Below are 27,961 nucleotides of genomic sequence, written 5' to 3' on the forward strand. Positions count from 1 at the left end.
TTTTTCCAATCCAATTTTAAGAACAAAAAATAAGATGGACGAGTAAATTACGAAATTATCTCAACGTGGAACCGTAACCTTTTGTACAAGCCAATTGGCGAGAAAATTCACCATACATTTGTAAATATACAGGCGAACCAAAAGACCTTTTAATTTTCTATTACGGGCAAAGCCGTGCGGGTACCACTATAAATAAATAAAACAGGACGGTCAAGCAATAGTTTCACTTTAAAAAAAAAAAAAGCCTTACATCGACTTGCATAACGCTATTGAATTTGTTTTCAGCCAAGTGTGTTTGAAATTAGCCAAAGTGGCCAATATCAGCCAAGCCTGGCAACCCTAAGCAGGTTTACAGTTTTAAAGCGAGACAAATTTTTATTGTTATGGTTGCAAATCGTCTGCCTGATGCGTCAATTCACAGTTTACATCAAGGCTTAACTTAGACTATATTAAAAAACTTTTTGTAAAAAAAAAAAATCGCGTTTTTACAGAAAAAACACTGATGTAGATGAACTTAGAATGCAAAACTACAATTAAATCCAAAATTTTATCCAAATCGTTAGAGCCGTTTTCGAAATACGTATAAATACTCACAAAAATTGCTCGTTTAAAGATAGTACCTGGACGACCGAGACTCGCTCGGCTTTAAAAGAATTATTTTTTTGTCAACTCTCGTGTTTTTTTAAGGTTTAATACTTTTCTAAATATACTTGAAAAGCTTCACGTTAACAAAATATTAAGCACTCGACCTTCTTATAACACTTAAGTATCAAACAAAGAAGATTTTGAATGTAATTAAATCAACATTTTGTTTTAAACTATCTGTTACATTTGTTTCCGCTATACAATTTTCTTGTCGGTAATTAAAATATTTTGACCTTGGAGCCAGTTTTGCTATGGTGAAATCGGTTTTTAACCGAATACTTCCTTTCATACTATGATGCGTTTTACGATTTTATCCCAATCGAGATTTTCTTTTTGAATAAGTACTTTTAGTGTAGTGTAGTTGGTCACTTTACGCCAGAAAATGCTACATAGAGCATGATATCCATCAAAACTGATGATCCACAAACCAACAAATGAGCCGCTCAGAAGCCAATGCGGTTAAGTCCAAAACACAAAAATTGAGAAAATTAATGTTTCTTGATACATTAGTTTTTAAAATTCTTGGTTTATTAATTTAATTAGAAAAGTGTATAAAATCTTTTTTCGAAATGTAAAACCTGTGTAGAAACGTAAGAAAAGGAGACAAACAACTTCCATTTTTAACCAGGAATATGTACTTTTATTTACATTTTACAAAGACTCCTGGATGTCAAGATAATTTGCTTAAAATGAAATTACGTGGCACAAAGCACAATATACTGTAAAAGACTCATCAAGAGTTAACTGAAATATATCTCACATAAAATAAAATTACTCAATATTTAACATTTTTTTTTTAAATAAATAATTCAAAACAACTTCATACAAGTGAACACTCATTTAAAAACTAAAATCAGAAAATGGAACTTAAGTATTTTAACTTATAAGTAGTATATTGAACAAAATGGTGTACAAGTGCAGGAGTTTAGATCAAAAAACTATTCTGTTTTCATATACATTTGCATTAAAAACTTCGGCAAAATATTAATATTCTAATCAAGCGTGTTTTAGAATTTTATTAATAACCAAAAAGTGAAACTTAATGTAAGATAGAGAGAGCTAATCTATATTTTTAACAAAACAACATTCAATTATAACTTGAGCAAAAAGAGAAAAATTGTGCTTTAATTTAGGACATTTGATAAAGTGAAATTGACATTTTACATTAAATGATGAGTCAATTACAATTTTTCTTAGATTTTTATAAAAAATAAAGAAATATAGGAAACACTATATACAAACAATTTGCAAACAGGACTTTAAACATTTTGAGCTTTCAAAACATGAGATATATGGCTGCTACTGCAAACCAGTATTTCAAAACAAAAGATCTTTTCTGCAATAGTAACATTTACCTTTAAGGCAACATACAATTTCAACTTAACTTTCTAAATTTAAATTTGCCAAACAGACATTAATTTTGGAAACCATGTAACTTAACAAGGAAATTTATAAGCTTAATTTCTCAATATAGATAAAAAAACCATCTGATAATGTTCATATAAAAAGAATTTGTGCAAATTTAACTTTACAGTGGCACATGAAATAAAGAAACTGCATTTTATAATCTAATATCCGTGAACACTTCACTTGGGATCACACAATATAATTTGCTAAACAATTAAGGTAGCACTTTTGAAACGGAAGGGGAGAAATACTTGGCAAGTCTATTAATGGTAATAATGAATAGGGGAAATAGATTAACCAAGTTAGTATTCAAATACTTGCTTATAATGGGCTACTAGCCCTACAGGTTGAATGTCAAACCGAAATTGAAATCTAAACACATGTTGAGCAGTCCATAAAGGTTAAACAGGAAACATATTGCTAAGTTGTATAGCAACCATTACCAGTCAACTTCACAACACTGAACCAGCAGTGAATTCTGGGACAATAAGGCATTTTTCCAAATTGAATTAAAATTTTGACTTAATTAACACTTATAACAGTCAAAATTATTAAAACATAGTTAATAACAGCTGAATAGCAGTACAAAGCTAAAAAAACACTCTGAACTGAACTTTTTATCACAGCCTGGCAATTGGCCATTATTCAAATTATTTTTCAGTCAAATCTCTTAGAATTTGTTTTAAGATTTAAGCGGAAATGCTTGAGATTCTTTACTTTTGCAATATGATCACAAAACATTACATCAATGAAGTATATTTAATTTATTCAAAAAATCAAGTTATTCTCGAATTAAGTTTGAATAATGGCCAACAATGGTTTCATCAGGCAGAGCTTGACTGAGTTAAGAAAATATGTATTATGCACAGCAATATTTTAAGGCACCAGCCACATTTAAGTTTTGGTCCACATTTTACAAGTAATTCAGCTGGTCTAATTTATGACCAGTAATATATTCAATGAAGGGGAAGACTTAAAAAAAAATATACAATCCAGTTGAACTGTCGTCTTTGCATCAATAAAAATTCCAGCAGAGAAACCTCTGAGAAAACTTTACATTATTAAGGATTGCAAAACAATCATGTCACAAACATAAAAATGGAGATACATTTACAGTGCCAGATGCAAAACATTTGCAGCTGAGGAGAACTTCAGAAGCCTTGGCACACAAACTTAGATTTCCAGAAAAACTTAAAATAAAGGCACAGCTCCATCTGAAAGAGAAACACTTTTAAAGAATATTCAGCCAAAACTAACACTGCACATAATATAACACTTATAAAGCAAACTTTTTAGCATCAATAACTTTACTAGCATGCCATTAGTTCTGGAAAGAGCTCAAGAACCAAAGTTATTAAACTCATACAATTCGGAGTTCAGTGGAGGATGAGATTTTTGGAATGACAAAGGAGGACAAAACCAACGAGGACACTGACATCCATGACACACAACCAAAAACCTTCCCATTGAAAATTTTGAGCCATTCCTTGACAATAGCAAATGATCTTTGTGATTTGTTGGTGAAAGAAGATCTTGTCATAAGAGACGCGAGTTACAATGACAGCATTAATGCTCTGCAAAGAACTACCTTGAAAAATTCTTAATGACTGCCCAAAAGACTATCAAACTTTTTTTATAAACACTAAATTAATTAATGTGTTATTTATGCATGTTGCGCATATATAGATATAAATAAAGACACATTACACTTATTTTATAATTAGTCATCACTAGAATGAAGTATTTTTCTCTCTATAGAACTCAATCTCTATTTTTACACTACTATTAAGTCTTATTTTACGCGGCACCTCTGTGGAACGTAACCCCCGCCTAAAAAGAAGGTCTACTGTAGATTAAAATTTGACAGTAAACTAAAAATTTCTGTTATGACAATAAAAATCTTACAGCAATATTCAGAGCTTGTACAAGCTTTTAAATTCTAAAATCTTAAAGGAGATATAAGGGAACAGTTGAATAGTATCAGAATTTCAGACAGAAGCTGTGTGTGAGGGAGGGGGAGGAACCTTTCCCTAATAATTAAAAATTAAGCTTAAAAGAAGCCAGTATCAATAAAATGTTTTTTCTTTAAAATGGATAATGAATTTAATTTGAAAAATAATTTTGATCACGTCCATGATCTATTTTAGAGGTCAATGCTCATAAAAAGGCAATTTTTAAAACTATAAGAAAACTACAAAAATATGAAAGCTAGTATTGAAGAAGCTGAATAAAATTACAAATCATTTAATTTACGAAATAAAACTAGTGTGTACAATTTAAGAGCTAGGCTCAGCAAGTGGGAAAATATATATAGGAGTTTGATAGCAAAACATATAGAAGTTTAAAAGGAAAGATATAGGAGTTTGGTAGAAATATATATAAGAATTTCGAAAAAGTATAGCAGCTGTTTAGAGCACTGTAAAAAAAACAAAACAGAGCGATAATATCAATACAATTCTATAATTCATGACGTCACAGCAATGTGAAGGATCACAGATGTGAGAGCAAATGAATTCTTGTACCCACGGTCGCTGATAAGAATCATGTCTGTTTAAGACAATTTTGATTCAATTAAGCAAAATTGTGTGTGTATGTTTTTCTTTTTCAAACATTTAATTCTATATACAATATCAGAGAATTTCATTAAATTTTTTGATCAAACGAGATATTATTAGAAATATACTGCTCACTCAAAATATCCATTCGCTGATTATTTAAAGAACTTTCACAAAACAGTATGAAAAAGCAATTAAGAAATACAGATTTTAACTTAAATATGCAACTCATTAAAAAAAGAAAACAAGTTAAAAGTTGCAAGTAAAACCATCTACATAATTGTATATTTCATAAAAGTAACCAAACAGAAGTTTAGTACATATGCCAACATTAAAGATGCAAGAGTGCACAGTGCAGAGTAGAAAGAAAAAAGGATAAAATGTTTTTGCATTTTTGAGTAGCATTTAAAGTTCAATGGGGAAAAAATATAGGAGTTACTGCAAAAATATAGGAAAAATGACAAATTGTGAATATAGGAAATATAGGAGGACTATGAGCCCTGCTTTATATATACACCCACAAGATTACTTAAAAATTTGGTATTTCAAAGGTTAGTAGTTGTTACAGAGCAGCAACTTAATATGAAATTTAAATAGTTCACACTATATTTAAGTGTTAACAACACCCTAGTCTGCTCAATATGGAAAAAAGAAAGCTCTTCATCAAAATATTACAACTTTAAAAATGAAGTAAATTCAGTGACAAGCAACAACTACTTGCATATTGATAACTACCGTGCTTCGAAAAATGCATCTCTTATTGATTGCTAAAACTAGGTAATATTTAATTTGGACATTCGTTTTTCAATGTCATAAATGTACCCATAGTCCTCGGTTTGGTATCTATTGCTTCAATGCTAACACTAACAATGAAAAGTCCCGTTGACTCCATATATCTATCGTCTCCTTGGTTTTGTTGGACATATGAGAAAACCGTTACAAAAAGTGTGCAACACTGTCTCTCCATCGTTTCACTAGTTACAGAAAAAAATTTACTTACTAAATGACGGCAAAGAAAAAAAGACTGCGCTAATGCATCTCGTTTGTGGGAGAGAAGAGAGAGATAAATGGTCAGTCTCACACGCTTGATTCAATTAAGTGGCATGTTTAATTCAAATATTCTATTTTTTAATGTTAAAACTGGATTTCGTTTTGTTTTCAAGGAATCGATTCATTAAAGTGGCTGCTTCAATACCTCGGCACATATTGTAACGGCATTATCCATAACTTACAGTTAATGTGTGTATATATATATGTATACACATGTATAAATCGTGAATTTGACCTAATCTGCCAAATGAAACTGGGTGTTAGAAGAGTCCAAGTGGAGCATAGAACCATCCATTATCTTCTCCAGCTTGTAACCGTAACTAAGTAGATAGAAAAAAAATGAGTCAAAAAACTTATTTCTGAGATGAAGACTTGATATCTGAAATTCTTGGAAAATCTACATGCAAAATAAGTACATATTTGCAGGGGTCAGAGTGGCGATTTGAAAAATTTTAGTACACAATTTTGGTAAAATTTTAGGATCTTTTAGGACAACAAATGTTAAGTTTTTATAACTTAAATGTAATTTATAAACTTGATTTTTGTAGTGGGTATCAAGCGTTACAAATTCAACCTTGAAAACTACAATAGAATAGACAAAATGTAGTTATACAAGTGCAAATGGATCTTACAACGAACTTGCAGTTCTATTATAAACTATCTAAATTTCCACCTTCATACTGAACAGATATAGATTTTAAGAAGTAATATTCAACTAAATACTGCTCAATCAGTCTATCACATACAGGTCCAAGAGTTCACCTTGTTTCAACATGTCGTAAAAAGACATGATCAGCCAAAGCTTCATCAAGCAACTCAACTCGCAAGGAATTAAAATCTTCCCTCATTGTTGGTGATAATGTAAACCATTGATGAACATCTAATGCAAACTTATCTATGTGGAGCAAATTTTTTTCAACTTTCTTGAGCATAACATTATGCACAGTATGTAAAAAATAAGTTCCTATATTAATCAGATTAGGGAGCAACATCTCAGCTAACATGGTTTCAATATTTTTAACTTTTTTCCAAATGAGGGGGGGGGGGAGAATCAACAATTTCAGATCCTTTTCCCCTCCCCTAACATTTTCTGCGAACTCTACTGCTTAATATTTTATTTTTATGTCTTCTTGCAGAATATATATAAAACTAATAGCTTTATATTGAGCATATATCACGGTTAAATGCTTCCCCCCCCCCAATCTTCAGAAAAAAGGCCGCAACGGCATAGGTTTTTCTTTTTCAGAGAAAATTTCTTAGGATCTAGCAAGTTCATTTTATCCTAAAATAGAGGCATATGGTAATGAAAAGTTTCATTTTTAGGTTGAATTTTCTTATTCTGTGCAAGTATAGAATAATGAAAATTTTAGGACAAAATTTTTATTTTTACGAATTTTAGAACAATTCCTATCCTTGATATTTGAAAAAAGTAGACAAAATCCTGAAAAATGACTTTTTTCATCGAGATAGTTACATTTTCCAGCGAGCTACAAGCTTTGAAACACTTAAAGTACTCAAAGTTTAACTGGTACCAAAATCTGTACACTGCGTTTTCAAAAACAATCGTTTGAGCTACAACTGGTCATTTGAACTACATGTAAGATTATATGTGACAAAATTAAAAGCTTTCAAAATGTTGACAGCAATATACTTAAAGTTAACAAGTTATACTATTAAAATTACAAAGTAAACTCATAAAAAAAAAACAAGTTAAAAGTTGCAAGTAAAACCACCTACATATTTTCAGTAAGTTACCACCTAAGGCAGAAATACATGAACTACACTGCCAGCTCAGTCAATTCCAGCATACGAGTGACTGAGCGAGCTGGAGGTGGAAAACTTTTTAAGGAAGCCAAGAGTGCCAAACAAACTGGTAGCTAATACAGAATTAGCACAGACCAGACAAGTGACCGAAGCAATGGTTGGATTCAAGTCGAAGATTGAAGGCAAGGCAGGTATATTCTGTAAGTTATCACCCATTAGCCAGGGCTAAGGCAGAAATACATGAAACCGAACCATTGCTTCGGTCACTCGTCTGGTCTGTGCTAATTCTGTATTAGCTACCAGTTTGTTTGGCACTTTTGGCTTCCTTAAGAGGTTTCCTACTTCTAGTTCAGTCACTCCTATGCCGGGCTGATGAGTGCTAATAAGCATGAAACTGCAGTCCTCGGCTGGAATTGACTGAGCTGGCAGTGTAGTTCATGCACCTATATATTGTATATTTCATAAAAATTAAACAGAAGTTTAGTACATATGACAACATTGAAGATGCTAGAGTGCACAGTGCACAGGAGAAAGAAGAAAAAAATTAGATAAAAAGGTTTCTGCATTTTTGAGTAGCATTTAAAATCCAACAAAAAATATAGGAGTTAGTGAAAAAATATAGGAAATATATGACAAATTGTGAAAATATAGGAGATATAAGAGGACTATGAGCTCCGACATATATACCCACGAGATTACTTAAAAATTTGGTATTTCAAAGGTTAGTAGTTATTATAGAGCAGCAACTTAATATGAAATTTAAATAGTTAACACTATATTTAAGTGTAAACAGCATCCTTGTCTGCTCAATACGGAAAATCGTAGTTTCTACAAGCAAAAGTCCTGAGTTGTGTTTTTTCATCCATAAGCCCCTTATTTTACGTTGAAAAAGGGGTTTATTGTAGCCTCAAAACATGTGAATGTTGTAATATCTGCAATTTTAAGTTTTCTTATTTTTACTAATTTAGATTTTCAAAAGTTGGCAACTGTTGTTACCGACATTTGCACTGTAACGCTCAATTAAAAAAACCTTATATACTTTTGAAAATATATTGTTAAAATAGCATAAAATAAAGCTTAGTAATAAAAGTGACACCCGAATCGGTGACAAAGACATAATGCGATAAATAGTCAATTTTATAAGAGTAACTAAAAGGTTCAGGTTCATGACTGCAATTCTAAACATTACATTGCATTTACTGATATCCAAAAATAGCACTCTCCATGCACAACTGGCGCAGATTATCCAGATCAATCTGTAAAAGAGTAGCGTAAGTAGTAGTACTAATGTTCAGAAAGAGTTACATCATAGACTAACAAAAGGTAGTCTCAATAGTTAGGACAATATACAGAATTGTTCGTATGGTATCGATTGCAAGTAACTATTTTATGAAAATAACAGCTCTTTTCAACTATACAATGCAAAATTAAAAAAAATCCTTTAATTTGCTGTTAATCATTTAAAAGCGCACATCGTTAAATTTTTTTCTAGCTGGGGTAAAAATGAACATTTGATTGCAGGGGAAGGATTTTCTAAATGGACAGGGCCAGATGCAATAAAATCGCAAATTAGAAGGAAAGGAAATTCTCCAATCTTTCCATAGACAAAGAATAAGCTTCAATACAAGAGTTTGCATTTTATACTCCCTAAAATTTTACCTTGTTATCCGATGTTAAAATTTGTTTTTGTAAAGGCTTTTAAAATTTGGCCAGTATATATAAATATATTTTTAATTAGGCTAATCTAACAGTTTACAGTATGAAATCCATAGCATGAGCCTTGCATGGAAAATAATGATTTTGAAAAGAAAAACAAGGAAGGCTCAAAAGCAATAATGATGTCTTTGAGACATTATGCATTTTTTCTTTAATATGCTGCATACAACAGCATATTAAAATAAAACAGAAAAGGTTTTGTAGTTCCAATCGTTTTCTTTTAAAAAATATACAAAGTTTGGTAAAAATTTCAAATGATTAGCAAAAGCCGAAAGTATATTTAATTTTTTTTTAATTTCTTCAAATAGAAAATTGGTTTATTTTTTTAATTTAAAAATTACTTTCTTTACAAATGTACAACAATTTTAAAATAAAAACTCATTCCAAAAATAAGCAGCTAAAATATATATTTTTTCTTAAAAAAAATCTACATATATGAAATCATTTGATTAAAAAGTTACCAAAGCTTCCTAGAGCATGTTCTGTAACACTGAGACATAAGGACTCCAGCCTATTGTTTATCTCAGGATCGGTCGAATCTATCCCTGCATAGGAAGCTGTCAGAGATATAAAAAAGTAAATCAGTTCATACAGATTAAAATTTGAAAATAAGTATTTCAAATTCATACCATATTTATAATGAGCATAATCCCTGTTAATTACTTAAGAAATTTTAAAGTTTAGTAAGTGAAGTCATCAAAAACCGAAAATTAAAGATGCAAATTAAATAGTCAAACGAGCACACAAAAGCATTTATGCTAAGTAACTCAATTTTAATCAACTCAAATTCATTAAACTCAAATTCCGAAGTTTTTGACCAGTTTAGAGATAATTAAAGATTAACTGTGCACATAAAATACACAAGACAAAACTATTGACAGAAGTCATTCAAGAAACTAGAAGTAAAGTCAGTTACGTAAAATTCTGCCTAAAGCTAACCAGTGAAAAACTGTTACACTACAATTTAGAATTAGTTTTTAGAGAAAGATTCTTATTTGAAAAAAAAAAAGGATTTCTTTCAGTTAAATATTGGAAAAAGGCAATTCAATAGAATGATAGTCCTTCATGACGAAGTTATCATTTTCTATTCTATTTATATAACTGAAAGATTTTATAACATCCAATCACAATGATACACATTCATCAAATGAGTTATTGTTCTCTCAATTCAAAATCAGTTCTCAATTTCAGATAAAACCATTAGGATTTTATTAGCTTTCAGCTTTTGAAATATTCTTGAAAACAGAACTGTAGATAACTACAAACAGTTTTTAAATTAGAACTTATGCAAAACACAAATATTTGTCACTCCAAAATGTTCTGCACATTATTGATGCAAAATGGGAATTACTGGTAAATAAAAATGCAAAGTCTCATTTGGGTGCCATCATCAAACGTGCTGGCTGTTATGCGGTCTGTTAGTTGGGGTACTTCTCCTCTAAGAATCTGGGATCTATCTTTGCTATGCATAAGTATCTAGAGGGGGCATGAAAGAGTAGCTGCTCTCTCCTCCATGTTCCAAAAGGAAATTTTTAAAAATATTTTCCAATTTTAAATATCTGATTACATTGTGTTGACAATGTTGGTTCACCTTTCCTCATCTTGGTTTACAGTCGACGCTGCTTAATGTATTTTTCTCAAAGTGATCACAATTTGATAACAATAACCGAAAAGAATCCAGGAGATACAAAATAATGTATTTTTCAATTAAAAAGCATTTATTTTTGCAACCGCAAATTAAAATTACAATGACTCAACTAAACGCAGTTTTAAAATATAAACTACTAAATTAGCAGAGTGGAAATATCTGAAACATAAAAGGAAAAACTAAAATATTTAATTTCGAAACACATAGTAATAGGTGAAATAAAATATGACCGTTGACTCGCGCATCCTCTTCCGTGATTTGTAAACCACAGTTTCAAAGCAGATTCAATTACCAGAATGATTTCGCTTGTTGTTTAAATTTTCATTTAGCTTTGCTTTGTTTTCAATCTCGTCTCGATTCTTTAAGAACTTACGAAGTAATGGCTGAGAAACTTTTTTAGTCATGCTGAAGCATTTCTTTAACTCAGCATGGGTAAACTATCAAAGCATTTTAAAATGTTAATTATCTCCCTGACAATTAGATCATGGCGCTCTTCCTCCACGGAAAAAATGTTTGGCCATTTAGAGTGAAGTTTTTAAGGTAACTGGACAGGGAGAAAATGTTTTCTGCTTTACTAAAAGAAGGAACTTTATTTTTTTTGGAAGCTACATTAATTCCCTCACTCAAAGTGTGAGGAGTTCACCACCAGCAATCATAGAGCTCCTACATCTAAGCCTGCAACATGTCCAGCGATTGAAGTTTTTCATCTGCAAACAAAAGGCATTATAAAGGGAGTTTGGTCACTGAGAACGAACTTCCTGTTTTTTTCTAGAGAGTTTGCATTGCTATTGAAAACCACAAAATGCCACACAGAAAGTTAGTCTCGTGAGGGTTTGTCATTGTATTTCTGTTAATTGATGAACAAAAGAGGGGAGAAATGTGACAGTTTATGAAAAAGTGATAACAATAAACAAAGACACTGATTACAATATCTGACTTTTTTAACACTTGTTAGTATACAAGTGTTCCTGGACTTGGTAATTCTGATAACATTAAGCAAATGATAACATTAACCGTGATCACATTAAGCGGAGCCTACTGTATTTTTTAGAGATTTTCATCACATATTGAACTGGAGAATGAGGTAAATTAACCAAAGTAATTGAAGTTATATTCAGAGCTGATTTACAGCTCACATAAAAAACGAATAATTTTTGAATGCTGTTGTGGAAGAATACTACGGAGAAAGCTAGCAAAAATCAAAGGTAAACAATTTTTTTATGTGTCATTATAATGCAAAAGATAAAATAACAGATTAGACCAGAACATAATCACTCATGACCTTGCAACAAAACATCTTACATAGGGAACTAAAAATACTCAACTGGCTACTGTTTAAAAAAATCAACTGGCCGCAGATAATTATAACTTCGTTGACTTTTTTAACAAGTCATTTCTATTTTGTTGCAATCAATTTATGATGGAAAAACGATTCACACTTTTCATTTCATCGCAGCTTAGCATAAGTTCTCACTTAGCATTTCATACTCCAACGGATAGGAAATTTCTTCGTTTCAATCTCCTACACCACCACTTCAAGAGGCAGCAAGCAAATTCACGGGCATGTACAAAAGGTTCAAACGCAACGTGGGGGGGGGGGGGGGGGGGAGAAATGCAAATTAATAAAATAAGATAGGTCGCATATGCCAATAATTTCTATCATAGCTTTCACAAGGATGTGCCAACAACTGAAACTCCCTTCTAGCATATTCTTTGGAGCATGAAAATGATTAATTTGAAGCACTAAAATTGTGACTTTGGAGCAGAATGCATCAGTAAAAATAATTTTTGTATCAACTTGCAACAACCGTCTCACACAAACTAGTACGCATGAGACATGATGAAATAAAAAAGGAAATTAAGGGCACAAAAAACCCTAACACCAAACAATTATGGGAGTTAGACTTTTTCCTGCAACTCTGCATCCCTGCTTACTACTTACCTGGCCAGCTATTGTGTCTTTCTGTTTTTGTGAAAAAAGAAATTGCTCTTGGTAAAGTGACTACTAAACTAAAAGTGTCTACCAGACACTGACAACTAAAAATGTAATTATCAACAGATGATAATTTCAAAACCTAATTTATCCAAAAATATTTTAGTGTTTGACTAATTTTGTGGCATGTTCTTTGTCTCTTTCTATTTGAAAAAGATCATCCAGTGTTTTATTTAGTTTTGAATAGAGATGAGAAAAAATACTAAACTTCACATTCTAGGGCAGTTTGGGTTTTTATTATAAATTTTCAAAGAGTATTAACTCTTTTGGGAGCCACTGTTTATTATCCAAAATACTCACCATCAATGTTTTTTCCAAACATAGACACAGGTAGTGGATTCGGCCTCACTGGTGCAGAATTAGTCCTTTGTATCTGAACATGGGGTTTTGTATGCTATAAAAATTACACAGTAAGTGTACATGGCAAAAGAAAGAAAAAACTTCATATGAATCACCAAAAAAATCAGTACAGACAAAAGTGTACTTGGAAAACAAAAATTTATTCTGCATTAAACTGGGAAATTCAGAATAATTCTGGAAATTTCTAATATCTTATAACTGATATAATTGGTTACAATTAACATTTTAAAACTATTTGAAGACATTTAAAAAAGGTATAATATTTGAATTTGAAAATTATTTTACATTACAGTTGAACCTGCTTATCTCAAAAACCTGTATATCTCGAAATTTTTTAATTTCCCTGAATTTTCAGCCAAAATTTAATGTATTTTCTATGTTTATCTCGAAAAAAAAAAAGTCCCGAATACCTCTATATCTCGAATTCCAGCAATGCTGACATTTTCGAATTCGAAGTCCTGCAATCTTCAAAACAGCAAACAGCTTTCCTTAAACACAGAAACAGTAGCACTATTCTGAAGGGCAGGGGGAAAAAAAGGAGAAATGCACCTAGGTATTTTTTTCAGGAAGACTAGCGAAAGGACAGACATTTCGAGCACTTTCTCGGAAGCAGAGTAGAGGGCAGAGAATGGGACAATGAGGAGGTCTGGGCTCGACAGATTTGACATGTGGGGTGACTTTTTCAAGTTAATCGTTTAAAGTCATTCAAATTAAAACCCGTTTCATTATCTGTTATCTGGTTTAGGTACTGATCCGTGAGTGATCTCTTGCTTGAAATTGTGATTGCGTAGAAAACCGAGATGATAGGCGTGAAAAGAAAGCTAAAGATTTTTTCAAATGATGAAAAAGTGAAATTTCTAGAATTTTTGGATGGCAATCCATTAATCAAGAAAAATGAAATTTCCGCCAAGTTAAGTATGTACAATAGGGCAAGAGCCATTGCCAACCTCAAGAGATGATATTTGAATCTAAAAAAAATCAAGCACCGAAAAACAATAAAAGACTACATATTTTGCTTGCAAAAGGTATGCTTAAAATTTTATTACTGTCAAAATGATTCCTTAAACTTGCAATAAAGTGCTTAATATAAAATAGTAGAATAAATACCTAACAAAACTATTACTGAAGAATTTTAATATTTCGCATGTTTAGTCTTTGGTATAAAATTCAAAAATTTTCATCATCAGATTCCAAATTTCTATAAGTTTCTCATATAAGTTCTCTCAAGAGCCTCCGTATCTCGAAACCTCTTTATCTCGAAATTTTTTCCATCCCGTGAAATTTGAGATAGACAGGTTCGACTGTAATACGGGCAAAATATTTTTTAATAATACAAAATTTAAAGACGCTTATGTATAAAATTATTCATATTTAATGCAAAACAGCAGTCTATATATCTTCAAAAATAAGACTATTGATACTTTAAAATTTGATTTCATTACTACGTTAAATTATCAAAATTAACACAACTGAAAATTTTAAAGTCAACATTTGTAAAAACCGAATTTAAAATGTTGACTATATAAAAATCAACATTTGCCAATGAACAGCATAAGTTTTCAAAAATAATAAGTGTTAAAGGTTTTAGAACTTATCTAGAGAAAGAGGGAAAAAATACTATAAAGAAGGAATTCTCACATCTTGTAGACTAGGGCGCTTGATAACAGTAGACAAAGCATTGCGTTGATTATTCTGTGTGGTGTAACTCCCACAAATATTCTGCCGTGCAAGAGGCATGCGTTGAGGAGGCTGTTGATATTGGACGGGAATGCGGCGTCTAATAGATACAGAACCTCCAACAATAGAGTCATGTTCAACATTTTGAGAAGTTCCATTGTGATAGCCATTCCATTTACTGCAATGAAATAAACATAAGTTACATTATCACTATTTTGCAGGAGAGAAAAAACGTTCGTCTAGTGCATATAAGAGTGAGAATCTCAACAATTTCAGCACTGGTAAATGATTATAAAGGAGTTTTTTTATGCTGTTCTGGCTCAATGTGGAAAAGACTATATACAATGCAGTAAAAAGAGCTGAAAATCACCATTTTTGGACCTATGCCATGAGGTAATACATAGTAATCCTAAGGCTTCTAAACTGAAAGTGGAGCCAGTGGCGTACTTATAGGGTCTAGCTCTCCTGCCGGACTTTAATGGGGTCTTAGGTTTCAGTTCCTGTTTATTCGCCTGTAGTTAAGCAGTTAATGCATTGGTCCAATGCAATTCTTACATCCGGATAATCACTACTTAAAAAGCAGACTAAATGAGAGATATTTAATTCCTTTTTTTTTTAATATCAGCAAATACAAAAGTAAATTGAAATCTAAAACTAAATTAATGGTTTCATCAGCAGTGGAAACTGTCCTATGGTTAACTTGCAATTTGCACTATTATTGTTTCTATATTGCACTATATATATATATATAAATATAATGGTAAGTAACAAAAAATTGAAAAAAAAAAAAATTAAAAAAAGGGGGGAGGAATTAAAAATAAATAAACAAGGTCAAAGAAAAAGAATGGCTGCTTTGAGATTGAGATTTTCAATGCTGATGAGCTCATAGTATGAAGTACCAAAATTATGAAGCAACAGCAAATTTATAGTTAGGCAAATGCACTATAAAATCCGAATAATGCATACTTTGAAGAGGCAGCCAAATTTAGAAAAGAAAAAATGGGGAGAGAATGTAATGAATATACAAATGCCTGGTGTGAAAATAATCATTTACCACCTTTCAAAGGCAAATTCAGGAAAAATATCAAAAATTAAACAGAAGGCATTGTGTATATTCATTACAAATGAAAAACAAAAAAGTGAGTGAGGGTTTCATCTGCTTAAAATGATAAGTATAGTAAAGCTTCCAATGGACACACACCACCTCACATCCACGAAAAAGCACTTATTTGTGAAGTCCGAAGCAAAAGTCAAATCCACATCCATCTGATCTATTAGTGCAATTGTCAATGAAAAAAAGCGAAAAAATGATCCATGAAGAAAAAAATCAGGTAAACAAATTAAAACTCAGGTAGGGTCATCCTTAAAACCATAATAACACATCCACTGGCTACCTTCATGTGCACGTACGTTGAGTAACTTGTATCGTTCCTTAAACAGTTACCAATACAGTTAACCATTCTCAAAAAAGCAATCTTGAAAATGAAAATTCTTTAAAATATTTTCCGAAAAACCTAAGGGAAGTCGTGCTGAAGAAGAGTTTTGAAAACTAGAAGCTCTTTATTAAAAGCAGATTCAGTGTTGAAAATTCTGGAAATTCTTACTGCTTGTGAAACAATGATATCTTTAAAAACTTTTTTACTGAGGCATGAGTCCCCTATGGGTTCTAATTTCAGCTCCACCCTAGCTAATTTGTTTTTGTTGCACGATAAAAGGAAATTTTGTGTTGAAATTATGGACCGCTTCCTCTTTGTTGCAGATATGTGGATGATTTGCTTTGCATCAACTGCTCTGATTTTGTTAAAACTTTGCCACTCCATCTATACCAACACTCTGAACCTGAAACCTACAAATACCTCGTCTTCAGCCAACTTTCTTGATATTAGCATTGTTTTAAATTCTGCCTGCTTTACCTACATTTATGACAAAAGGAGAGATTTTGCTTCCTAGTTAACAGTCTTCAAAAATGGGACTCATGCCTCAGTAAAAAAGTTTAAAGGTATCATTGTTTCACAAGCACTAAGAATTTCCAGAATTTGTAACACTGAATCTGCTTTTAATAAAGAGCTTTAGTTCTCAAAACTCTTCTTCAGCACAACAATTTTCCCTTAGGTTTTTCGGAGAAAACATTTTAAAGAATTTATTTTCAAGATTGCTTTTTTGAGATTGGTTCACTGTAACCCTTTTAATTGTTTAACAAATGATACAAGTTACTCAAAGCATGTGCACGTGAAGGTAGCCAGTGGATGTATTATTATGGTTTTAAGGATGATCCTCCCTAAATTTTGATTTGTTTACCTGTTTTTCTTTCTTCATGGATCATTTTTTCGTTGACAATTGGACTGAAATAGATCAGATGGATATGGATTTGACTTTTGCTTCGGACTTTACAAGTAATTGCTTTTTCTTGGATGTGATATGGTGTGTGTCCATTGGAAGCTTTGCTACACTTATCCTTTTGGATGTAGCAAAGCGGACAAACCCCCCTCCCCCCACTCGCTTTTTTGTTTTTCATTTGTAATGAATATACACAATGCCTTCTGTTTAATTTTTTTGATATATTTTTCGTGAATTTGTCTTTGCCAGGTGGAAAATGATTATTTCCAGGGCAGGCATTTGTATATTCATTACATTCTCTCCCCATTTTTTTAGGTTTTCTAAATTTGGCTGCCGTTTCAAAGTATGCATTATTTGAATTTCATAGTGCGTTTGCCTTAACTATCCATTTGGTGTTGCTTGCTAGTGGCTTATTACTGTTAGTACATTCCACCACTTTATGAGCGTTCATAGCCAAGCGGTCGTGGTGCGCGGGTCTTCGCTGACGTCCACCTCCGGGAATCATTGGGCATGCATTCTAATTCCATTTACACTGAAATTAAATTTATAATCTTGCAACTCCATTTTCGCTCACTTTTTGTAATCTGATTCTTACAAAATTTGGAATGCAACCTCAGACCCGATTACAATGCAATCTTCTATAATCAAATTTATTAATGATAAGTTATTAGTTTATTCTAATTAACACACTTTTATTAGTTTAAACTGTATGTTTGTGGGTATGCTTGTGGGTCCAACTTTCCTTTGGACAAATAGCCAGTGGCTTATTAGAATTACTTACAATGTACAAATCAGAGCTGCAGAGTGTAACAATGTTTGCACATGAATTTAACAGAAAGCATTCAAAATGTCAGATGCAAATAATGCAATAGAATATTAAGATACATTTAATTATAAAAATCGAACACATGCACAAAGATTTCATTTAAGAGTTACAAGTGTTAGCAATATTTAGTTATCTAAATCTTATTTGAAATAAAACAAAAGTTTAAAAAACTTTAAAAAAAATTTTTTTTGTAGCAAAATGAATTAAAAAGTAAAAAATAATCTTTGGATGGCAAGTATATAAAGTAATTGACTAAACACTTAATTTTACTGCAATAAAAAAAGCGTGGGGGCTGCCTATTTACATTTTTGCATGGATAACAAGTGGAAGAAATTTAAGACAACTGATAAGCCCCCACGCTTTTTTTCTATTACTGTAAAGTTAAGTGTTTGGTCAATTACCTTATATACTTACTTGCCATCCAAAGATTATTTTTAACTTTAAATGCATTTTTCAAATTTTTGTTACTTACCATTATTCTACTTAACTTTTACAATTGCTGCTTTGCACATTTTTAAGTTAAAGTTGTGTTTTTTGTTCTCTTTGCTAAAATTATTTATTTGTTTATGTATATATATATATATATATATATAAAGTATAGAAAGAGAAACCGACCATATGCATACAGTACGTTGTATAAAATTAAAAAATATAGCATTTATAGTTACTTCCTCTGACGATTATCAAGAGAGCGCCGGGGTGGTAATGGATGACAAGCTTTTTGAATCTGTTGCTTCCAAGAGAACAAGCGTCTTTTTTGCACTGGAGAAAATGCCTAAATAACAAAATAGAAATAAAAAATAGTTTACTTATTTATGTAGTTAAAGGGAAAAATTCCCAGCTAAAAATTATAGAACAATATACTCACCTCATGGCTAAGGCACTTGTCAGTAAGCATTACAAAAAAATTCAAGTTCTCATCTTGGTTTGGTGATATCAGCAAATTGGAACAAACTAAAATACAGCGTCAAATTAATAAACTAAATAAAAATTTGCATCAAAATATCTAATTCAAAACAACATCAAACTTATAAGAGTTAACTAAGAAATAGTCAAATTGCGCTACAGCCTGATTTGACTCGCACAAAATGGCTATAATGCAAGTTTTTCACAAGTACGGAATTTTAAAGCTAACGCGAAATCCTCATCTGCAACACAAACATTTTAAGAATGAACTTGCATAGCATTAGTATCGCTCATTGCTCCTTTTCTAAAGCGAGTTGCCCGATGTGCATACACGGTCGGGAGCAGACCGATAAAGATCTGATCCTGCAGCATAAATTATCATTTTTAAGTTACAAATATCATTACTCTATCAACAGCACAGTGCTATTATACTGCTGCATTTTATTTTTTCTACACTGTACAGTTTTATTTATGCCTCTTTCTCTCATTCATAGTGTTTTGTAACAGCATTTTAAATACACAGCTATTTTTTGTATAAAGTAAAAAATAAGTTCTAAATGTAAGAAACTGCATTCTATAGCTAAGAAATGGTTACAACAGTTTGAGGGGTGTTTACAAATGTCTAAAATAATTGGATATTTTAATAAAAAAATCTTATACATACCTTTTCCCACCTACTTTTTTTTGACCTACGCTTTTCTTGGAACGCATCCCTCACGTAAGTCGTGACTCAACTGTAATGCTTTTTTACAGTCGAAGTTTAGAGAAAATGTCCAAAAACTAGCTTTTTGGCCTGCTGTTATTTAGAGCAATAAATGTAGAATGAAGAGTTAGAGAGCATAGCCGTTTCAAAGGGCTTATGCCATGGTTTGATGGAAATTTGAAAAGGTTAAGGGAGCTTAGAAGCACAGAATTTAAAAGCAAAGGTGCCAAGTCGATGCTTTTATTCTATCAGTTGTTGCTGCTAAGTTTCTGGTCTAAGTTTACATCAGCACTCTAGTGATCTCTACTCCTACCAAGGGGGTTAACAGGAAATCAGTGGGACAAAATAATTTTGATCAATGATTATTGCAAATTTTATATCATTTAAACAGAGAGAAAATAAAATTCAAGAACAAACAGAAGCATGTTTGAATGCAATAGTCACGAAAAACAAGTATGAAACTGGAAAAAAAGTTCCATGGAAACCAGAACTAGTGTTTGATACACTAATTAAAAAATGTTAAAGGCAAAAGAAGAGAGTCTGGCTCTGGTGGAAAGACGTTTGATCTTGGATGATCTGATTTATGCTTAGATTAAAAGAGAAGTTTGTTAACCCTAATATCAGTTATCAACAACATAAAAATTGGCTTCCTTTGCCCTTATTTTGACAAATGGAATTATACACACAGCTCATTCAAAGTCGATTTATCAGAGCCAGATTATATGACACTACAAATGAAGTATCGATCTATAAAGCAATATTAATAAATTAGAAATAAAAATGATACCCTACTTTTGCCCATTAGACGAGTAATCTGTCCAGGTAAGTCCCCATCAGCAACTGGTAATATACCATCACTTTCATTAGTAGGGCTAGGTGGTGCACTAGGAGGTTCGGAACATGATTCTGATTCACCATTGCTTATGATTTTTTCATTAAATGAATTTGGGCTTGTGTATGCTTTGATGGGAGTTTGAATCATGCCTTTAATTTCATTAATAGCACATCGTATAGTTCCTTCACCTTCTTGAAGATCCTATAAAAATAATATTGAATTCAGTAATTTGTTTCCTTTTCTTCAATTCAATGAATAAAATAATGGGAAAAAATACCTTTTCCAAACTCCTTAAACAATCTTGTCGTTCTCTTAGCTTTTGAATGCTCAATACTATTTTATGTCTAGCACCTTTAGTGATATTCTATAAAACATTTGTAAACATTTGTTGAAAGCAAATTATAATTCAGAAACAAAATCTGAAATTAATAAAAACCTTCAACTTTACCATTTTTTCCAATTTTTCTTCAGAAATGGACATCATTTCTTCATAAGTCATATTTTTAAAAATGTAGGCATATTTATGTAACCTCAGTCCCTTAAGCCAGCAAGGAACATCTGAAAAACAAACCCAGTATTACAACACTTAAAACATTCAAAGACATTTAATTTTTATTTTTAGACGTTTTTTCAAATTATATTTCAAAACTTATTACGTAGCCAGCATCCAAAAAACTATTTAATTCAAAATTGTGAGGAAAACGTTAGTCTAAGTTAATAAAATATTTACCCATAGCTTCAATACTTCAAGGTCACTTTTTTTTTTTTTTGTAATACATAGCTTGTGAGTATACTACGTAAAAACTGTGAAAGTGCATTAAAAACATTCATTAGTTTTTTTTAAACCCAAACTACCGGGTTACACCTAGAAGTGTTGGAAGGTGTCATTTTAACCCCTTTCAAGAAAAAAAAAAGAAATTCAAATACATTTACTGATGCTGAAATAGAGCAGAAACTCAAAAATGCCTCTTGGAATATATCACCGCAAGGATTTGAAGCATGCATAATGTTTTCGTACATAAAAGAGCATTAGCCGCTAGATTCTGAAATGCAATTGGAACAGTGCTAATTATTTTAAGGGCATATAATTAAAATCTTTAGGTCCTTTAAATAAACAGATTGTTAACAAATTTTTACAAATGTATGACATTATGCAGCAAATTTTGCAGATTTCTTCTAAGGGGGCCAAATTGACCTCCCCACCCCATATTTCTAAGTATATGAAGACTGCTGTAAATCTAGTGAAAGTAGCCTCATTCATAGAAATGAATTAATTAGGGTGGTCTTTTTGGAATTCCCCTTTACTTTCCAAAAAGTTTCCGGAATCTTTCAAATCCCTGATAATTGTTTTCCTAATCAGTGGTCACCTTGCTTTTAAATGTTTTACAAACTATTCGATAATTTTTTAATTACAAGGCCAAAAAATGACAATAAATTATGAAACTTGAGCTTCCTTGAACTACCTCTTTTTTGAGATTTTATTTTGCAATAATTACTTTTAGTTGCCATGGAATGAAATTGGAGGGCAAGAACCTGACGATTCAAAATTTGACTTTTTTGACCATCCTAATATTGATTGAATGGTTCATTAAAATTTTTTTCAAAACGAAGCATCAAGTTATTTTTTCAGAGAAACTGAAAAAATAATTATACATGTCAAGGTTAACTCACTCTTTCTATTAGCATAAAACAAAGATTCTACTAGAAGCTAACATTATAGAATAGCTAGCTACAAGTCTTTAATATGGGTATGTTCTAAGCTTTAAACTATACAGTGAGAATAAATAACTTTCTTCCAAAATCTTGGTTACAAACCTTTCATTCCCGTTCCATCCTGACTAAATACATCTTTCTCATCTTTTTGGCTTTCACTACCGCTACCCGATGAAGTGACGCTGCTCTGTGGTGATAATGGTGCATGATCGGGACGTAAACTACAAGGACCATTCAAAGGGATAAGATTCTCTTGGTCCATGTTATGACTTGATAAGGATGATGGTGAACAGTTATTTAGATGAGTCAAACTACAAGGAGGCGTGAGACTGCTGCTCCTCTTGATCCGAGAATGAGGCATGGGCAACGTCTGAGTGCCATCTAGAATTCAAAAGTTTTATTGCGACAGAATTAAAATTTACAAAAAGCACAATGAAATGCGAAGTTATGCATGGTAAAAACAAATAAAGCTGTGATTGTGTTGAACATCTCCATTATGAGTAGGGTCTCAGCCTTGAGCCAACAATTGAATAAAAATTTTTATCAGACAATCACATAACCAAGCAATTATGCATGTAGTGCATTTATTAAACATTAATTCATTACTTTGTAGCAATTAATTATTAAAGACATGGTTATTTTACATAAAACTAGCTATTAGCTGCAAGTTTCATATCATTTCATTTTTATTACAGGACAGATGAGTGTTAGTGCTAGGTCCCTATTTCAGGTTATAGTGGTACTAATTGAACAGTTTATTTGAGAAACCAGTCAACTGACATTTTCTCTCCCCCCCCCCCCCCCCCCACAGAATTGTAAACTCATACTGTAATCATTTCGGTGCAAAAAGTCAACTCTCTTGATGGTTTATCGGAGCATTACTCAAACATTGAATTATTGCAAAAACCCAGCTAGTGACATCACGACATGTTCTAGCAGAAGGGTCCGAAAACATGAAATTTTGGAAATTACTGATCGAATCTGGCTACTTTCAGACTGGAAAGAGAAGAAGCAATCTTCCCATTTTAGTTCAAAGCTTTTAAATAATTAGTATTCACATTACCAGACTGTTCTTGAAGCTGCAGCGGTTATGCAAACCATAAAGCCAGCAAAAGAGCACCATAATGCACTTTTGATTATGAAAAATATTTATTTCTGAATGATAATATACATTTAAATTACATAACTCAATGCAATAATTTGTAAAATGCTTTATATAATGCCAAACCAATATAATGCAAAACCTCTGACCGCAAGGTGTGCATTATAATGGTCTGTATACACAAGTCATTCCACACATAAAAAAGACTATGAGAGATTAAATAAAAGTTCCGATTCAAGAATACATTGTGCCAAATAATCAAATATACTTCAATACATCTTATATCTTACCAGGATGAGCTGAAACACCTCCAGGAGCAGAGTTCATTCCATGAAGAGCCATGTGTTGACTACCAATACCAGGAGGCAAACTATTGCTTCCTAGGTTATTCAGAACAGAATAACCATTCACATCGACAGTGGAGTTGCCATTCATGCCGAGAATGGCTCCTGACCTCCACATGTCCAAGCGAGGCATGGCATTATACTGGCAATTCCCAAAGTTATCTAGTGTGTTAGTTTGTTGTAATGGTCCATTAGAATTGATGACAACACCGTTGGTGTAGGTCGAAGCAGAAGTATATACAGATGAATTGTGTATCCTGTCTTCCAATTGCCTTAGCCACCGATTTAACGTGCAGCGATCCTCATTGGATATGGCTGGATGAATGAGGGAATACGATAGAAGTTGCCTACTTTCTTCAATATGAATGCTGTGTCCGATTGAATGTGCTAAGATTTTGGGGATGAGCCTAAGGTATTGTGCTTTTGCCTCCTCGTTTCCAGGACGAAGCAATGGCAGATGAGAAAGAAGTTGGCTGACAGCAGTTTCTTTACTTTCAGCACTTAAGCTGCTTATGTACGCTGTAAAGAGAATTATTCCCAAGTTTTAATTTTAAACAGCTATTTTATCAAAAAAAAATGAGTAAACAAAAAGTAACAATTTCATTTAATAAATAGGATTACGTATTCATAGCATTTCATGATACAGTGAAACTTCTATGAGCGACCACTTCTATATAGCGACCACTTTTCTGAGGCACCGATTTTCCCCCATATATGACTAATGCTAAAATCAGGGTTGGCCGAATTGGACTCGATTGGGTTGGACCCAATGGTTTTTTTTTTGAAAAAACCCATTTAGCCCACTTTTGGTTTTTTTAAATTTTCTGAGAAGTTTTTAAAAATATTAATTAATTTAAATACTTTTACAATTTAAACTTCTTTTTTATTTGTTATTCACCATAGACAATGAATATAAAAAATGAATTTTGAACTTTAATAGTATTTCTTAACTCTTAAGGGCATTAAAAAAAAATACTTCAAAGATTTTAAATAAATGTATTTAACTTTTTTTCTTTAACTGGTCAAAAAATAACTCAAATCATCTGGACCAAGTCCTGTCACGTCTGATTTTCTCAATATATGTAGATTGTACAGAGGAAACTAATTTAGTTAAAAGGCTTTCATTTGAATTATTTTCTGCTAACCAACACGTTCTAAATCGCGAATAAACACAAGGTATATTTTTTAGAAATAAACAGATTTTTCAAACGGTTGATAGAAAACAGAACATGTACAGTATTTTCATTATCTTACGAAAAAGTTTAATATTTCTTAATCTGTACACAGAAATAGAAAAACAGGCAACATAAAATTCAAAGAAATGTTTTGATTAAGCTGGAATTCAGTAAAAAGGGATTTAAACTACTTGAGGTTCTACAGTAGTTTTGCATAACAAAATGAAATACAATAAAGTAAAATGCAAAAAAAATGTAGTAATTAAAAACGAACAATAGATTTTATCACTCGAGAAGTAACTTTTCCCTAACTGTTGGTAATGATGAAAATTAAAAAATCAAACTTCACCATTCGTGGGTTTTTTCGTCTTTTATACTTTTCTTCTGAAAACGCCGAATTTTAACTAGTTTCCCAGCTTTTTTACCCGAAGACAATTCAGGGTTCCCACTCCTTTTTCAAAATAAAAACTAAGGACTTTCTAAGCACTTTCTAAGGACTTTTTCAAAAAATTAAGGACCTAAACAATGCTAATTAAAATCAATCAACGCAAAATGCTATAGCAGTGTGGATGGTAAGACTAATTTAAAGCAATTTTAAAGCACAAAATTCTTTTAACAGGGAAAAATATCTTTCCCCTCAATTTTATGTTAAATGTTTTTTTTAATTACATACATATAACGAATATATAAACCCCCTTCAGTTTGAAAATATCCCCCCCCCCAAAAAAAATAACACTTTAACTAGTCATCATTAGATTACAGAACCAGACCCAAAAATATTTATTACTTTTTAACTAAACCAAAAAGGTTTTCAGAACTAATAAAATTTGTGATCTGAACTTTTTTTTCCTTTGTCAATTCCTAACTGGCAGCAATTTTATGTTGAACACTGAATGTTTTTATATTAGAGTACAATATGCAGCAGATTTTTTTAGGCAACAACTTGCAGAAAAAAAGCACATTATACAGCCCATACATTAATGATATGCAAGAACAAAACAGGTCAATTCATAATCTTGCGTAAAAAAATGCTTACATGGATTTCACTAAATGACAAAGAGTACCAAAATGATTAAATAAAAAGCAATTAATTAGCTCTTAGTATGTACAAAACATTCAATAACTTTTGCATTTATGATAAACATTTTAATATCTACTTTTAAAAAAAAGTGTTGAATCAAAATAATTTATTTTATGCTATTGACTTTTCTTTTCTTTAACTCTTATTTACTTACCTTTTGGTACTTAATATGTTACGGTACTTATTTTTAAAAATTCATATTGGAGATCTTTAACATTGCGTCTATGGGGAAATATTCGGTTCCAGGAGATTTTATTCAAATAAGCGAATATCCGTTCATCCGATACCCGATTAAGTGGGGCTGACAGTATATATTGGAAGTATTGCGTGATGCACAGTTAGAGTTGCGTCACAATGGTCTTTTTTATTGCATAGTATCATTAGTTAAAGACTTGTTTTTTTCAACCTACAGAATGAGATTAGGACCCCAAATCAGCTTTAAAAAAGTCATAACAGCATTTAATTATAATTATTATTTTACTTCTCTGTTTTCTCTTAAGACAAACAGTTAAGATAAAATAAACCAAGTTAAAGCTCTAAAATATGTTTTATATTTTGAAATATAAATATACAAAATTAATCATTACTGCTTAAATCGATTGAACACTAGAATAGTATGGCATCCAATATATATATTTCATTTTACTGAAAAAAATAAATAATTACATGCTTTAAACATGAGGCAACATTAAAAATAGTACCGAAAATTTACAGTAGAAAATTCATAACGCATATAAATGAGCCGTTGCGCGAGCGAGAGCTCGATCACCATTTGATGTTGCCTATTAAGTTGCCAGAGCAGTTCACACTGGAACTTGTCTGATGATTTGGGTACCCCCCGCGTCTAATGAGGTTTTATGAAGTGGGTGCTTATCGGTCGCGTCGTGTGTTTACTCCGAGTGTACAAAGGCCCTAAAGGGATCCCCAGCATAATCCGCGATAATAGTTTCATTGAACTTGAGACAAAACAATCTGTTATACTTCCTGGGTATAGAATGAGAAAACAGAGATAAGGTGGCGAACTACCAAACAGCCATTGCCATCCATTATAGTCAACACATCTCAACTGCTAATCCAAATCCAAACCTAGTATTTCCCCTTTACGATCCAAAAGCACGGTGTTGACTGGATTGCTACCAAATTCCCAGTCTAACAAGAGTGGAAATGAAGATACTGTACCCCCCTACACGTTCTTCGTCTACACTCAGAAACTCTCGAAGAAGAGGGTCCCAATGTAGGCGAAAGGAAGTGGTGTAAGGAAAAAAGAACTTTATCATCACTGACAATTAAAAATTTTTAAATTGCGAACAGTAGTGGAAACTAAGGACCAGGAAAGAAAACTAAGGACCTTAAACCAAAAATAAGGACTTTTAAGGGCCCTTATTTTTCAAAATCAAAACTAAGGAGTTTCTAAGGACTTTTAAGGACCGTGGGAACCCTGCAATTTTTGCACTTTGTCCATATACTTGCACTACAATATGCTATAAGTATAGCACATGTTCCCTAAAAAAAGAAAAAAAAACCTACATTTCTTTTTAAAAACCCAACTTTAGTTGGTTTTTTTTGGGTTTTATTTAAAAAAACCCAAAAAACCCTGGGTCCATGGGCTTTTTTAAAAAAAACCCGGGTTTTTGCCAACCCTGGCTAAAATACCTATTGGACATTGTTATTCGGATGCCTGGGAAGCTAAGGTGGTCCATGCAAATCTCAAACTTTGTTAAAAGGTTGTTTCTAAGAATTTCTTGGTTGCTTTAGGAGAAGGGGCTAGAATGGAGCATTCCTGGTTCATCAGAGTGGACAAAATCTATTTTTCGTGCATTTGAGTAGCTCAAGAATTGGTTTCAGTGAATAGATCAGTCAAAATTTAAAAAAAAAGCGAGTTATCTCACGCTCGAGAAACATGTAGAAGTCATAAACTCGCAAGAGAATGGAAAATTAGAAAGGAAATTAGCGGTAAAAAAAAGTGTCTTTCAGGCACACAGAATCCAATGAAGAAAATGCGGAGTTGAGGGATACTGTACGACCAAAGCTGTCAGCACAATAAACTAACAGAAATAGATCATGTTATTTTGTACTAATAATTACACATTATTAATTTATTTTTGCAACTGAAACTAGAAACTA

The 27,961-nt window shown here is 32.0% G+C and overlaps 1 protein-coding gene across 1 annotated transcript in view; it reads right to left on the bottom strand.

Moving 5' to 3' along the window:
- Positions 1-1,270: 1,270 nt before the first annotated feature.
- Positions 1,271-27,961, bottom strand: part of LOC129221634 (protein Smaug homolog 1-like) — a 61,612-nt gene continuing 34,921 nt past the window's right edge. Inside the window, exons 2-12 of the mRNA XM_054856159.1 lie at positions 23,528-24,100; positions 22,238-22,516; positions 20,871-20,980; positions 20,700-20,786; positions 20,380-20,623; positions 18,847-18,932; positions 18,647-18,753; positions 14,777-14,993; positions 13,079-13,172; positions 9,599-9,694; positions 1,271-3,266 (exon numbers count right to left, since the gene is read on the bottom strand). Coding sequence (XP_054712134.1) covers positions 3,244-3,266; positions 9,599-9,694; positions 13,079-13,172; positions 14,777-14,993; positions 18,647-18,753; positions 18,847-18,932; positions 20,380-20,623; positions 20,700-20,786; positions 20,871-20,980; positions 22,238-22,516; positions 23,528-24,100 — 1,916 coding nt within the window. The 3' untranslated portion in view covers positions 1,271-3,243. The remainder of the gene's footprint in view (positions 3,267-9,598; positions 9,695-13,078; positions 13,173-14,776; positions 14,994-18,646; positions 18,754-18,846; positions 18,933-20,379; positions 20,624-20,699; positions 20,787-20,870; positions 20,981-22,237; positions 22,517-23,527; positions 24,101-27,961) is intronic.

The sequence above is a fragment of the Uloborus diversus genome, chromosome 4 (genome assembly GCF_026930045.1).
Source record: "Uloborus diversus isolate 005 chromosome 4, Udiv.v.3.1, whole genome shotgun sequence".
Lineage (NCBI taxonomy): Eukaryota > Metazoa > Arthropoda > Arachnida > Araneae > Uloboridae > Uloborus > Uloborus diversus.